This window comes from Rissa tridactyla, chromosome 2 (genome assembly GCF_028500815.1).
Source record: "Rissa tridactyla isolate bRisTri1 chromosome 2, bRisTri1.patW.cur.20221130, whole genome shotgun sequence".
NCBI lineage: Eukaryota > Metazoa > Chordata > Aves > Charadriiformes > Laridae > Rissa > Rissa tridactyla.
In genome coordinates this window covers 168,150,286-168,164,172 of record NC_071467.1, presented here as the reverse complement: position 1 = coordinate 168,164,172, position 13,887 = coordinate 168,150,286, and the positions used below count along the sequence as shown (strand labels likewise).

The window sequence follows — 13,887 nt, the reverse complement described above, 5'->3', positions numbered from 1 at the left end:
GGATTAAAGCATATCTTGTAGAAAGATAACTGATCTCATTTTAAAGGCTTCAAGCAGTGCTAAGTCCACCAGCTCTCCAGATAAACTATTCCAACATTTAATTACCCTCCCTGCTGGGAAACTACATCTCCTCTCAAGTTTAAATTGCTCTAACTTCAGCCTCCACGCACGGCGTCTCCTCAAGCTTTGTCACCCAGACTGAAAGGCCTCGCTCGGCGCTCACTCCTAGGCACTGGTTTTCCAAGCGGCAGCGATCGGTAATCAAGTCACATCTCCATCTGCTCTCGTGAGCCCCACAGGACTGAGACGACTGTCGAAAGCAGGATACAGCGTTACGTGGGCATTTGGTTTGACATCACCATAAGCTTTTCTGTTGTTTGTCTTTGAATTCTTCCTACAGCGCCCATCACCTTCTCTAAGCAGCAGAAGCACCCTCAGACACAGCACCCCAGAAGCGCAGGCCTGAAGTGCCTCTGCGGAGAGGCAGGAATTGTCACCGCACCTGGGCATGCTGCGGGTGTTCCGTGGGGGCGAAGAAACAACAGCGTGGCAGAAAACAGGCAGAGTTGCACATCCTTGGTCAAAAAGACAGTAACTGCAATCATTCGCTGGCAGTTTATCTGGTCTGCAGACTAATTCTGACTCTCCAGAATCAGCAGTTTGGGTTCAGAAGGGCTTATTGTTATTTCACACTCAGCACCACGTGAACACAGCGATGCCAGCGTGCCCCACTCCCTGTGTTGTGTGTGACGCTGAGGACCCCAGCCAGCTCCCAGCATTCACTCCAGCAGCACCCCATCTCACGAGTCCTCAGCTCCAGAAAGCCATGAAGCACAGCGCCAACAACACACCACCACCCTCGGGACACAACCGGGGTGCGGAGCAGGACCGAACAGAAACGAGGACACAATCATAGACTGGTTTGGGTTGGAAGGGACCTTTAAAGGCCATCTAGTCCGACCCCTGCCATGATGAGGGACATCTTCAACTAGACCAGGTTGCTCAGAGCCCCATCCAACCTGGCCTGGAATGTTTCCAGGGATGGGGCAGCCACCACCTCTCTAGGCAACCTGCGGCAAAGTCTCACCACCCTCAGTCTAAAATATTTCTCCCTTATATCTAGTCTAAATCTTCCCTCTTTTAGTTTAAAACGATTACCCCTTGTCCTACTGTAACAGGCCCTGCTAAAAACTCTGTCCCCATCTTTCCTGCAGGCGCCCTTTAGGTACCGAAAGGCCGCAATAAGGTCTCCCCGGCGCCTTCTCTTCTCCAGGCTGAACCCCCCCAGCTCTCTCAGCCTGTCCCCACAGCAGAGGGGCTCCAGCCCTCCCAGCATCTCCGGGGCCTCCTCTGGCCCCGCTCCAACAGCTCCGTGTCTCTCCTGTGCCGAGGCCCCAGCGCTGGAGGCAGCACTGCAGGGGGGTCTCCCCCGAGCGGAGCAGAGGGGCAGAATCCCCCCCTGGCCCCGCTGCCCACGCTGCAGGGGATGCAGCCCAGGCTGTGGGGGGTTTTTGGGCTGCCAGTGCATGGTGCTGGCCCATGGTCAGCTTTTCGCCCCCCAGCACCCCCAAGCCCTTCTCTCAGGGCTGCTCTCCATCCCTCCATCCCCAGCCTGGGGCGGGGATGGCACTGGGGGTTGCCCCGACCGCGGTGCAAGACCCTGCACTTGGCCTTGTTGAACCCCATGAGGTTCACACAGATGCACTTTTCAATCCTGTCCAGGTCCCTCTGGATGGCATCCCCTCCCTCAGGCATGTCACCACACCACTCAGCTTGGTGTCAACCGCAAACTTGCTTAGAGTGCACATGATCCCACTGTCCTTGTCATTAATGAAGATATCAAAGAGTACTGGTCCCAGTACTTGACCCCTGAGGGACACCGCTTGTCACCGATCTCCATCTGGACATTGAGCCATTGAGCACTATCCTCTGGATGTGACCATCCAACCAATTCCTCATCAATTGGATGTGGTCACCCAAGTTCATTCTCCGTTGCACAGTGTGCAATACCAGATTATGAAGGGTTTCTGTTACCCTTTTACTCTTTCTTCTATCCTGGACACTAACCGGCATAAAACCCCAACAGGAGCTTACCTGAGACCCGTACAGAAACGCCGGCACCCACCAAAGGCACTCGCAAAGAGTGGTGAAAGCAAGAAACTCCAGAACAGCTTTTGCTTCCAGCTCAGCAAAGCAAGGCACTGCTGATGCCCCGGGGCAAGGACGACCACCAGCTCTTCGACACCCACGCCAGCTCTTACCTGTGCCTCCCGTCAGCTGCGTGCTGCTCCGCTCCTTGGCAAGCCCATTGGCTTTGGGGCTAGCGCTGGGCGCCGCTGCCGTTGTTGCCCTGGGTAGCCGCTTGCCCGGTACCTTCACTGTAGTTCTCAGCAGATCGATTTCCTTCCCGTGGACGTTCTGCATGTAATCCTATAGCGGAGAGGCAAAAAGGTTCAAAACCAGCCCTGCCCTGGCCCACCGCTCTCAGCTCCCCTCTCACCCATGGAATCAAAACTAAAACCCGGGTCCATTCATCCACGCGGTAACCGGCTCACAGACAGATGGTCAGCCAGTGACTTGGCAGCTCATCACATGCCGGTTTCTCTTGCACTACACTGAAGTCTCAAGCCAGGTGGGCTAGAGGTGAAAGACCCTACGACTTCCCCAGCGTCCACAGCCAGCCCTTTTCTGACACACGGGGCAAAGCCCTGACTCTGACCTGCCTCATTGCCATGACTAGCTGGTGCATTAGAACGGGCGCCGGAGAAGTGCCAGGTCTCGCTTTCAGAACTAGTCAGCTCTGATACGAGTAACATCGGGATGTTGCCACGGGCAGTCAGATGCCACGACAAGCCCGTTTGTGGAAGTCTGGCTGGGGATCAGAGATTAGACGGAGCAAAAGAGCACAGAGGTGGCAGGCAGTTCTTCTGCCCTGTCATTTCTTGTCTTTTTAATCACAGCACTCAGCTATGACAGCTAATAATATAATATAGTGTAAGTAATGGGATACCTGGAAGTTCCCTCTTGGGCCACAGCTAGGATAATTCAAGCCCAAACCAACACAACTCAGGATAACTGCCTTGTACATTCACCTGCACAGCCTTCAGTTATTCAAAACCTGGTGCTTCCACCGTTCCTGTGGGTACACCGCGTATTGTACGATCAAAAACTCCACGTGCAGACTGTTAATATCATTCTGTGCTGCCTCCTCAGAGCATCTCGCCTTCTGGTCAAAATAACGACGCAGACCTGCAGCCTCTCCTGGGAGCTGTGTCCTGGCCCATGTCTCCCACCCCTTCGCTGCTCCACAGGGCACTGCAGCTCTCCCCAGCCCTCTCCGACGTCGCTGGCTCTTCCTTGGGCTCATGTCCCAGGCAGACCTGACCAACGTGATCTCCAGGGAGATGCACAGAGCGGAACCGCCCTGCCCGGCTCTCGGGCAGACCTCACGGGAGCAGGGACTGGAAGCTGAGCCGGAGTCTCTGGGAGGAATCAGGAGGTGGTGCGTTCCCCTGGCTCTCTGCACTGGGGATGTGTGCTGCAACTGGCAACCGGCTTGGGCTTGCTCCAGTTCACAAGGAGGTCACCAAAAAGATTAACTCAGAGCTGGTCCCTGTCTGCTTCCAAATCCAAGAAGATAAAGACATGAACAAGATCAGTTTAAGAGCAACCATTCTCCCAGCCCTTGGCTCCAAGAAGCAGGAGGATGGGGGCTGTATGGGCCAGTGCTCTGTGGTCTCAGGTGACCACCTGCAAGGGTTGCAACCTCTCAGCAGCACCTCAACTCCTTGGCTGGAATTCTCTTTCCACAGACCTCTGTTCAGGCACCCAGTCCTCGCAGCAACGCCAGGAGATGGGCGGTGTGGCAGCACACCCTTCTCTGCCTCCAGCTCCTGGGTGACTTGACCTCCAACGACACGCGCACGCCCTGTGGTGCCCCGGGCAATTCCTAGACAACCAGCCCAACCAAACAGTGCCCCAGGCTGTTCCCAGTTGGGTGGGAGCCCGGTGGCACCCTTGGGCAGGGAACCTCAGAGGGGCTGGAGGATTTTCCCTAACTCAGCACAACTGCTGCAGTAGCCGGCTGCCTGACGGAGAGAGCGGTCACCAGCGCACTGCTTTTATTACATGCTATAAAACAGCAATTTCTTCCCAAGCCTCCTCGCTAATTACCCAGCCAGTTCTCTCATTTCATTTTATTACTGGAATTAACAACGAGTTCAAAGCGTGGAAAGCTATTAAGATGTGTGATTAAGCCACATTCAATTAGTTTCTACAAACAATTTAATTGATGTTGCAGATAGAATTAACAGAAGGTGATTGTGTGAATGGCTCCACTGGCTGCAAAATGGGAGATGCTTTCTCTCCAGCTCTGCGCAGCACAGCACAGCCTGGCCAGTGAAGCTGGGCTGAACCACATACGCCTTCCTCACGGGCAGAAGCATTTACTCTCCAAGGCTTTGGGAAAGTGATAGGAGACCGCACCGGTCTCTTCATAGAACTTGTTCTTTTCCTCTCACTGAACACACTGCCGGAAAGGTAAGAAAAATACAGATGCAACAAGGAAAGCCGTGCTGAAGCCAGGGATCAGGCCCGCAGGCACTCCTGCCTTCAGCGAGAGCTGCTGCCCACTGCTCCCACGCCACGTGTCCCGTTTGCAAAGTCCTGACACCACGGACCGTCCCAGAGAGGGGGCATGCGGGCAGGAACGCACAGCTCTGTAGGACCCAGGCACAGGTCCAGGCTGGTAGTCAAGGCAGCCACGCGTCCATCGAGGAGTCCCAGAACACTCGATTTCAGGGCTGGACCCAGCCCGCCGGAGCGCGCTCTGTCAGCCCGTGACTGCAAACCCACGGTTTAAGCCTCACTCCCAGTGAGAAAACTTCAAAGAGGGGCTGGATACAGATCAGATCAAGATACAGATCCAGAAACAGGTTGAGTGATAAAACACCCAAAAGCAGACGAATAGCCCCACCAGGAAGCTTCTGGTAGGTGTACCAGAAGCATGACCCAGCCAGAATGACGCAGGGCACAAACACATCTGGGGCAGATACGTCTAGTGGAGGAAGAAGAAGAAGAAAGGCAGGGCTGCTGATGCCTGGGGAACCTACACCCATCCCAAGAGGGACAGGGAGAGAACACAACAGAGACGCAAGAGAGGTCTAGGCAGGAATTTCCCCGAATCACGCCAAGGTAAAGCCACTGAGAACACAAAAGCAGCACAAAAATGCTCTGGGGCTTGAACATCCTGTACAGGCTCACCCTGAGCAAGGCGGGGGTGAAGATGGGACTTCACATCTTGAGGAAGGAACTTCAGGATGCCCAGCGTCTCCTTGACTGAGGATCCTGCACACTTGTTCTTGCCAGCAGCTCACCCCACAACGTGCCTGCTGGGTGAGAGCTGCTGCCACAAATGGAAATGACGAGGAAGCACGTGCCCTTCCTCAGGAACAAAGGCAGCTCAACCCTAACGTGCTTTGCATGTGTCATCCTGTGAAAGGACATGGGAACTTGCTTCATGCCACTGGAGACAAACCTGGTGACAAATGTGCTGCAGCATCTACTTGCCCTTCTGCTCCGCTCCGGGGAGACCCCACCTGGAGTACTGTGTCCAGCTCTGAAGCACCCAACTTAAGCACATGGAGCTGCTGGAGCGGGGCCAGAGGAGGCCCTGGAGATGCTGGGAGGGCTGGAGCCCCTCTGCTGTGGGGACAGGCTGGGAGAGCTGGGGGGGTTCAGCCTGGAGAAGAGAAGGCTCCGCGGAGACCTTCCAGCCCCTGCCAGTCCCTAAAGGGGCTCCAGGAAAGCTGGGGAGGGACTCTGGAGCAGGGAGGGGAGCCATGGGACGAGGGGGAAGGGTTTTCCACTGACAGAGGGGAGACTGAGATGAGATGTGAGGCAGAAATTGTTGGCTGTGAGGGGGGTGAGCCCCTGGCCCAGGTTGCCCAGAGAAGCTGTGGCTGCCCCATCCCTGGAGGGGTTCAAGGCCAGGTTGGACGGAGCTTGGAGCAACCTGGGCTGGTGGGAGGTGTCCCTGTCCAGGGCATGGGTGGCACTGGGTGGGCTTTAAGGTCCTTCCAACCCGAACCAGTCTGTGATTCTATGGTCTACTGGTTGACTCTAGAAGATGAGGAGGAGAGGATATAATGGGACATCCTTGTTGGGACCACCTCTTCCTTCAGACTTCCTTCCTGCATCTGTCCCCTCCAAGCAGGTCATAAACCAGATACCCAGAGGGAAGGCGAAGCAAGGCAGAGGGCCGTTTGCTAATCAGAACAGCACGCAGCTCCCCAGAGCCTGTGTCAGCATCGCAGTAAAAAATGGAACACAATGGCAGGTGTCATGGCTCTCTTCCCCAATGGGAGGGAGGCAATGCCACGGAGGGAGCACGTGGACCCCTCCATCCTCGCAGAAGTCAGAGCTGGGCAGCAAGCAGCTGTGCGTTCTGTGGCCTACACGTAATTAGTCTTTGCTCTAGGTAAACATACAGGGCAATGCAACACCTATCTTGGGTGCAAAGTTCAAAGCTTTCAGTGAAACCTAGGGGAGGAGAGGCCCATCTTGTACCTTTCTTAGCAACGGGTTGTGGATCACCAGGAGCACCAGGTGGAAGCAAACCAGATTTTTGCTTGGGGCAACGCAGTAATGAAATGAAACGCTGAAGAAGTGCGGTAAGGAAAGCAAGTGACATCAATCTAGATCACCCCCTGAGGAAGAAATGGTGTAAAAAGAAGAGAAACCTAGTGTGTAACAGCATCACCTGAGAGCGGCTAAACAACATCCCGGAAATTACTCTGTCTCTACAGCTGATTGTAATAACGGCCTATTGATGTCTCCGATGGAAATGGGATAAACACACACGCGTGTGTCCCACACGCAGAGCAGGCAGCAGCCATTCCCTCACAGTTTGGTTCTATAAAGACCAAAAAATGGGGTTACAAAGTCAGGGAACTGCAGAACCAGACAGTATGGTACAGGGATCAAAGACTAAAAGAAAAAAACCTGTTCTCAAAGCTCCAACAAATTAAGGGAAGGAAACGCAATGACTGGCTTTCCAGTGTAAGGACAGGAGGGTTAAAGGGCTCAGTGGCTCGGGAGCCAGACGACTGAGCATCGCAAGCCCGTGAGCTAGAGAGGCAGGGTTAGAGATGAGGAGAAAGACTCCAAGGCTCGGGGCACTCCAGCACCCATGTGTCTGAGGAGACCGGGGACAAATGGAGGGCCCGGGAGCAGTCAGGAGGCACAGGAGCTGCGACGCCTGGCTTTTCTCCCTTTAGAGTGCTCCAGCCCCCGGAAACCGCCCTATGCCCAAGCTCTACCCCGCGCTCCCCGTCCCTCTGTCCTGCTGCAGCACGTCCTCTCCGCAGAGGGTGCTGTGGCCTCGGTGTCACAGGTGTGTCTGTCCGTGGCTCACTGTCTCAGCAGCAAACTGTGCTCAAGAGGGAATGGGGAAGAAGTCATTAGCCCCACAGTGGGGAGGCGACAGAGATGGATGGGGAGGCAGCTGCGCGCCTGAGCCAAGCAGTGAAGAGGATCAGAGATGCATCGAGTGACAGCTCAGCTCGGCAGGCTCTGCACAGGCACCTCATCTCCATTACCCAATACCTAGCAGCCAGGAAAATTATTCCACACCCAAATGGCACCATCAGCCGTGGCTGCAAGGAGTTCTCCGCCTGCTCCTCACCCCAGATGCAGGGAGGCAGCAACCCCTGCTTTAATGGACGGAGCAAGGGACACAGAAAAAAGAAAGATGCATTTGCTTAGCATAATTCTGTGCAGAGCGTGCTCCTATCAGTTTTTTCCACCCAGCCTGGCACTGCAGAGACAGCCTTCACGAGAGGGAAGAGGTTTTCTCCAGACCCTGGTAAAAACCAGCTCTGAATCCACCTGCCCTGTCGAGGGTTGGTGCTGAACCTCCTGCGCAGGGCAGAGACCGGGGCTTTCATCCGCTGCCAAACCCTTCCCAGGCAACTCTCTGCGACTGTGGCACCTGCGAGAGGACCTGCAGCCACAACATGGAGGAGGACACCACTCCGTCCCACCTGCTCCTCTGCCCAACCCAGCGCAGTACTTACGTGCAGGCTGGGATGGTAGGTGAGGACTCCGTTGTCACACAGCGTCACGTACTTCTTCTTCCACTCTTTGTTGAGAGACTTGCCACTGCGTTTGAGGAGAATGCCCTAAAAAAGAAGTGTCAAGAGACTCAGACCTTGCTTGGCCCAGGCACCTCCCGCTCGGCTACAGCATTGCCTCTTGTAGGAGACTGGTCTTTGAAGGGACACAAAGATCAGGACTCAAGAAATCATCCTCTAGGTTAGTCTTCCCAACAGCATTTTCCCTGGGACTGGCAGGAAAAGGGCTGCACCCCTTTTCCTCACCACCCCCAGCCTGTCTCCACAGACAGCCCACCCCCCTGTTGTCAGAGACGAGGGTCTCCACATGCCAGTACTGATGCCCGGATCCCCTGAGGGACCTGTCACATACTCTGCAGTCCCAAATCACTCCCTCTGGGCAACCCTTCTTGAGCTGCAGGACGGTGCCAACACAAGGCAGAAGCCAACCTCACCAGCAACCACACTGCTTGCTCTGTTACCACAGTGCTCCCAGACCTTCTTCCATCACCTAAAGCACAGCCAGAGGGACGGTCAAGGCAAGGACAATTTGGGACAGGCAGGGGCCAATCAATGGAAGAGCACTCCACAATACAGGTCTCACAAGGAATGCATGTTCTCTGGACTGCTTGCCATTCTTTCTTAGAGATGCCAAACAAATGGAGCTGGGACACATTCCAGGAGGTAGAGCAGGTCCTGGGCAGTTGAGGGGTCAGTTCACCCCCTTTTCCCATCAGGATTTTACAGGAGACGCGTCCCGTGGTCTTTGGGCACAGCACACTCCTAGGGCCTGAAAACGACGGCGCTGACATGCCCTGAGGTGGCTCTTCCCACCAGCCTGACCCAGAACTAAATTCCACTGATCTCAGCCAATGCTCAGAGCTTGGACCCTCCAAACCCGCCCCGTTCCGCCTCCCCAGGAAATCTGCTGCCAGCAGCAGCTCATCCCGCACCAGGTAAGGCCAGAGGCGGAGAGGGAGGAGGCAGCCAGGGCGCGAAGCCGGGCGCAAGGGCTCTGGAGCGGGGACAGGGGAGAGAACATCAAGTATTCTGCCGGCAGGGAGGAAAAGACAGCGCAGGGGGACAAAAGTACGAATGAATAACAGAGCCTGGGAAAAAGCTGGATCTACCAACTGTCGGGCCCGGACCCTCCGAGAGCCCTGTCTGGACAGACATCCAGACGGGCTGTTCCTAACGTGGCAAAAATCTGGGCCCCAGGCCAGCACCTCCTCAAAAACCTGGACAGAAAGTCTCTGTCCTGCCAGCCTCGGCATATTTGGGGGCCCCGTCCCACTGCCTAGAGACTGCGGCTGCTGCGCCCGCACGATGGAGGAACACAACAAAAAGTTGTAGGGCTTGGCACATGCTGGGGTAACAACGCTGCCAGACACCACCATGAAATCAGCAATAAATGATGCAGAAAAGGCAGCAGTGCTCCACGGCCGCTTATGTGCAGTACTTGGGAAGCAAACAGTGTGAAAAGGAAACGCCTCCTGCTCGTGCAAGGGAGAGAAAGTTAAAACAGAGCGGCAAAACCTGAGCCGCGTTGGTGGCAGGATCCGATCCCTCGCCGTCAAGAGCTCTGAGAGAATTAGCTGCAGATCCCACTCAGCAGCGGTTAAAAGGTTAAAAGCCGCTTTTAGCATGCCTTGGAACATGGCAGCGGCTGGGAAGCTCATGCTTTGCCAGGATCTGCAAGGGGAAAAGCAACGACCCTTGTAATTACGGCCACTTAGCCGGAGACTGGGCAAAACTGTGGAAAAGCCACGGCAAGGAGTGATCAGCAGAGAGGACGGCAGCATAACTAAGGCCACCCAATGCAGAAACAGGCCATCAGAGAAGTTTGATCCGACTTTTGGTAAGATGGCAATACCTGACAGTGGTAACTGTGACAATGGCAATACCTGACAGCGGTGACAGTGGCTGACACAGCGATTTTAGTTTTCTGTCAGGATTTTAACTGAGCGGCACACACCATTAAAAACCAACTGTACAAAATCCATAAAGCCACCAATGTACGGAGCAAAAACTGGTCAAGTGAAAGGTCTCAAAACATCATCATAAATGAGAACAAGTGTAACCATAAATGTCAAATCCACGTCCAACAGAAGTATTTGTAGAGAGCTCCAGCCGATCTGCATTTGATTCACACTATTTAATCAATGTCTTCCCCAAACGAGCTCGAAGCAAACACAAACCCACAAAAAACTGGAGGGTAACATGGAAACGTGAACCACCGCAGTGAGCGGTCGTTACCGCGCTCCCCCCACCAGAGACCGTCCCCGCAGGTGTCCTGCACCTCCTGGGTGAAATGGCAGCGTGGACTTGCGCGGTGGCAGCCACCACTCGGGGCGGTCCCAGCCCTCTGCAGCAGCCTCGAGCGTTGTCTCTGCCTGCGGTTACACCTCCGCGCCCTCTTCTCTCCTCGGGACTCGCAGACCCAAATCTGTTGCTCCCACGTTGCAGAACCTGCTTCTGAGAGCATCAACCCGCTCGCCCCAGGGAGTCTCCGGCTGTCCCAGCGCTCCTGGGGAACACTGTCCTGACCGGGACACGGCAGCCCACCGAGGCGAGGCAGCTCCTGCCGCCTGGCAAGCCATCCTCTCGCAGGCAGCGAGCGGCACCTGCGTCTGCTCAACGCCAGGACATGGCGGGCTCTGCTCTGGTTCCGACCTACACAAAACCACCCTCTCCAGCAGCACCGCGGGGCCACGCGCTTCCCACACCGCGTGTGAGAACGGTTGTTCCTCCTCACGTACAAAGACAGTTTAACATTACACCAGCTCACCTAGATAAATGGTGGATTCTCTGTATTTGAGAACATTTGTTTGATATTTTTCAAACAAATCTGCTACAGACCAGGCTGAAGTTATAAATCTGACTTATTCACTGGGTGAAATCCTCTGGTTTCTGGGCATAATGATCACTCCTGGCCATAAACCTGGCTCAGCTACAGTCTGACCTGCCAATACGTACTGCAAACCAACAACTCCGCTGCCTCTCCTCCCCTTCATGTGTCTTCGACTTGATACATACACCTGGTGCTGCTAAAATACCTCCTCCAACACTTCCAGGCTGCTGCACCTTCTACCAAGCCCCCAAAAATGTGCTGTCTGCAGAGAAGAGTTCAGCTGCAGTTAGTTCAGCTACAAATCTGGAACTTGGCAAATTGAAACACAAGCAAAACCAGACCTGGAAACAGAGAATCGAGCACTGGCATCCCATTTTTTCAAGCCAGAAGGCACGAGAGTCCAAAACTGGGAGGAATTACAGAATCTAAGCAAACATCTAATAAAATGAGGGGGAGGGGAAGGGGCCCTTAAGGCCAAACATTTGCAAGAAACCGCTGAATGAGGGATAGAGCTCAGCTAGACTTGCTGTTCGCTGCTGTATTGGAGATTAAGAGGCAGGGGACAGAAGCCGAGAGGATTCCAGGTTTTAACTGAACGCATCAAGGTCACAACTCCGTAGCCCAACTTCTTCTCTCCTGAGGGCAGAATGTGGCGGTTTGGCCCGGCAGCACCCAGAGAACTGCTTTTCCCAGAGGAAAGCCCCCCCAGCAGCTCAGCCAGAGCTGGGAACCGGCAGTTAAGGAGGAGAAAGTCAGGCAAAAACGCCGGAGAACGGGCCGGAGGCGGGTGCATCCCCGCAGCTGGACTCATCCCTGCACGCACGTCCTGGGCCCGCTCCTGCGCGTGTTCTCTCCTGCCCCGGCTCCTCGGCTCTGCCGAGACCCCTGCAGCGGCACTGACGCACCTCAAGCTCCCTCTGCTTCTCCTGGAAAGATTTATAAGAAATAACTCTTCCACAAGTTTCTCCCTGAGGGTGGAAGTCCTGCAGGAGGGAAAGAAGGTGCCAGAGGCGAAAGGCAAGAGAGCCCAACTCTCTTCCTCTCCCCACTTTTCCTTTCTTTCCCGGCATTTTGTCGGCCAGCGCGAGCGTGTCTGTGCTGTGTTTGGATTGTGGTGGTGCACAGTAAAAGCAGCAGCAGCAATATGCAGCGTAATGAAGCAGGGAGCAGCGATGGCCCCCAAAGGACTCGTTTACTCCACAAATCTCCCTTCCACTCACTTTTTGCTAAGAATTTTAACACCAAACTTAATTGTAAAGTCGCGTATTGATTGGAAAATGCAAATGGCAATTTAAATGTAATCTAAGCTCCCAGCATGATCCCAGCTCCCAAGGAGGAGGAGTCACCCGCCTTGGGCCCTACTGGCGTGCATGGCCCAAACCGAGCTGGGCCAGGGACCTGGGGACCCCTGGGCTGCCTCCGCCTTCAGTACCGCCTTCCCAGAAAGAATCTGGTACATGTGCAATTAGGAGTTCATCCCTAGTAACGAACAGCTGGGAAGCTTAGTCTCCCGGCCTAATTAACCCACTTCTCAGAGACAAGCGTCCAGCTATGAAGACACTCTTCCAACCTTGCAAGACCATCCAAACCTACGTATCACCAAAAGGGCACTGCAGCAAAGGGCCCCCGAGTCCCCAGTGCCGAGCAGCCCCAGCAGAGGCACTGGAGGGAGGGGAGGTGCCCTCCGAGGTGTAGAGGGGCCCCAACGTCCGTGGTCTCACCTGTACCACTGGGCATTTCCACCCCTCCCAGGTGTGTGTGGGGCGCAAGGGAGACAGAGCAGGTCACCCAGAGGTGGTGTTCTCAACTGCGCTGGAGAAGGTGGTGACAAGTGACAGGCAGCCACCACACCTCCGCGGCGGCACACATCCCTTCTCAGCCAAGTGAAGTCCCCACCCGACGCTTCTCCTTTCTGCAACACCCAGCCCAGACTTGGTGGTCAGCCTTCCCCGACACCAGACTTGGCTCTGGGCAGAAACCCAACGCGCCAAGCGCCAAACAGGGCTGCCAGCAGTCCCCAGCGCCAGTCCTCTTCCCGCAGCGCCCAGGAGAGACCGTGCACCGGCCACAGTCACCACGGGTATCACGGACGGACTCTGCAGGGTGCCTGCAGAGCCGCCCCACATCGCCCACCAACTTCAACTACCTTCAGGTAATTTAAGCATGCACCAGCCTTGCTCTTCAAGCAGAGGAACCAAACTGCTCCCAGGGTTATGTACCGGTGGCTGCAGCACCCCGAACACAGCGTTTGCTGCCACCAGCCCAGCAGGGCACATGCTGAGGGAACCAAAGGAGTCTGAACCTGGCCAAGCACCTGGGCAGAAGACCCTGCATGTCCTGACACTCCACAGTGCCAAACTGACTGGCTTCTCTGCTCTTTTATGGCTGGGCAGGAACACCAGACCATGTAAGAGTAAAACTGGCTAACAGCCCTGCTCTTTCGCTGCCCTTCAATGAGATCTCCACGATCTTCCAGAAAGGGCAGGTCCATATCAGAGAGCAGCGAAATCATCACCTATCCCAAATCCTTGTGATACGGAGTTACAGCTCCTGAGAGTCTTTGCTCTTTTTGACATGGTGGTACCGAGTCATCGCTCCTCCTGGAGGGACGACCCGGCAAAGGGACAGTGGGGAACTGCAGCACGCTGACGTTATGCTGCATCTATCATGCTGCATGTTTACACCAACGCCATCCCCCAGAACTTGCACGTGGATATCGGCCTGTTTCCTCCTCTAGGAACAAAGCTCTGTGCCTTCTGAAGATGCTGTAGCACAACTGTTTAATTCAAGCAGCAGGAGGGCAGCAACTGCAGCGTGGCACAGTATCTCAGGAGACGGGTCACAGCGGTGCTCTGTGGCCTGAGCCTTGCCCCAGGACCAGCAGCTCCAGCGTGGCGCGGCTCAGAGCCCAGGGAGGCAGAACCG

At 55.2% G+C, this 13,887-nt stretch overlaps 1 protein-coding gene across 2 annotated transcripts in view; it reads right to left on the bottom strand.

Annotated features, from left to right (window-relative positions):
- The window catches only part of AGAP3 (ArfGAP with GTPase domain, ankyrin repeat and PH domain 3), a 156,683-nt gene that overhangs the window by 47,840 nt on the left and 94,956 nt on the right, over nucleotides 1-13,887 (bottom strand). For both annotated transcript variants that reach the window (XM_054189474.1, XM_054189472.1), the window contains exons 10-11: nucleotides 8,076-8,180; nucleotides 2,262-2,430 (exon numbers count right to left, since the gene is read on the bottom strand). In XM_054189474.1, coding sequence (XP_054045449.1) covers nucleotides 2,262-2,430; nucleotides 8,076-8,180 — 274 coding nt within the window. The remainder of the gene's footprint in view (nucleotides 1-2,261; nucleotides 2,431-8,075; nucleotides 8,181-13,887) is intronic.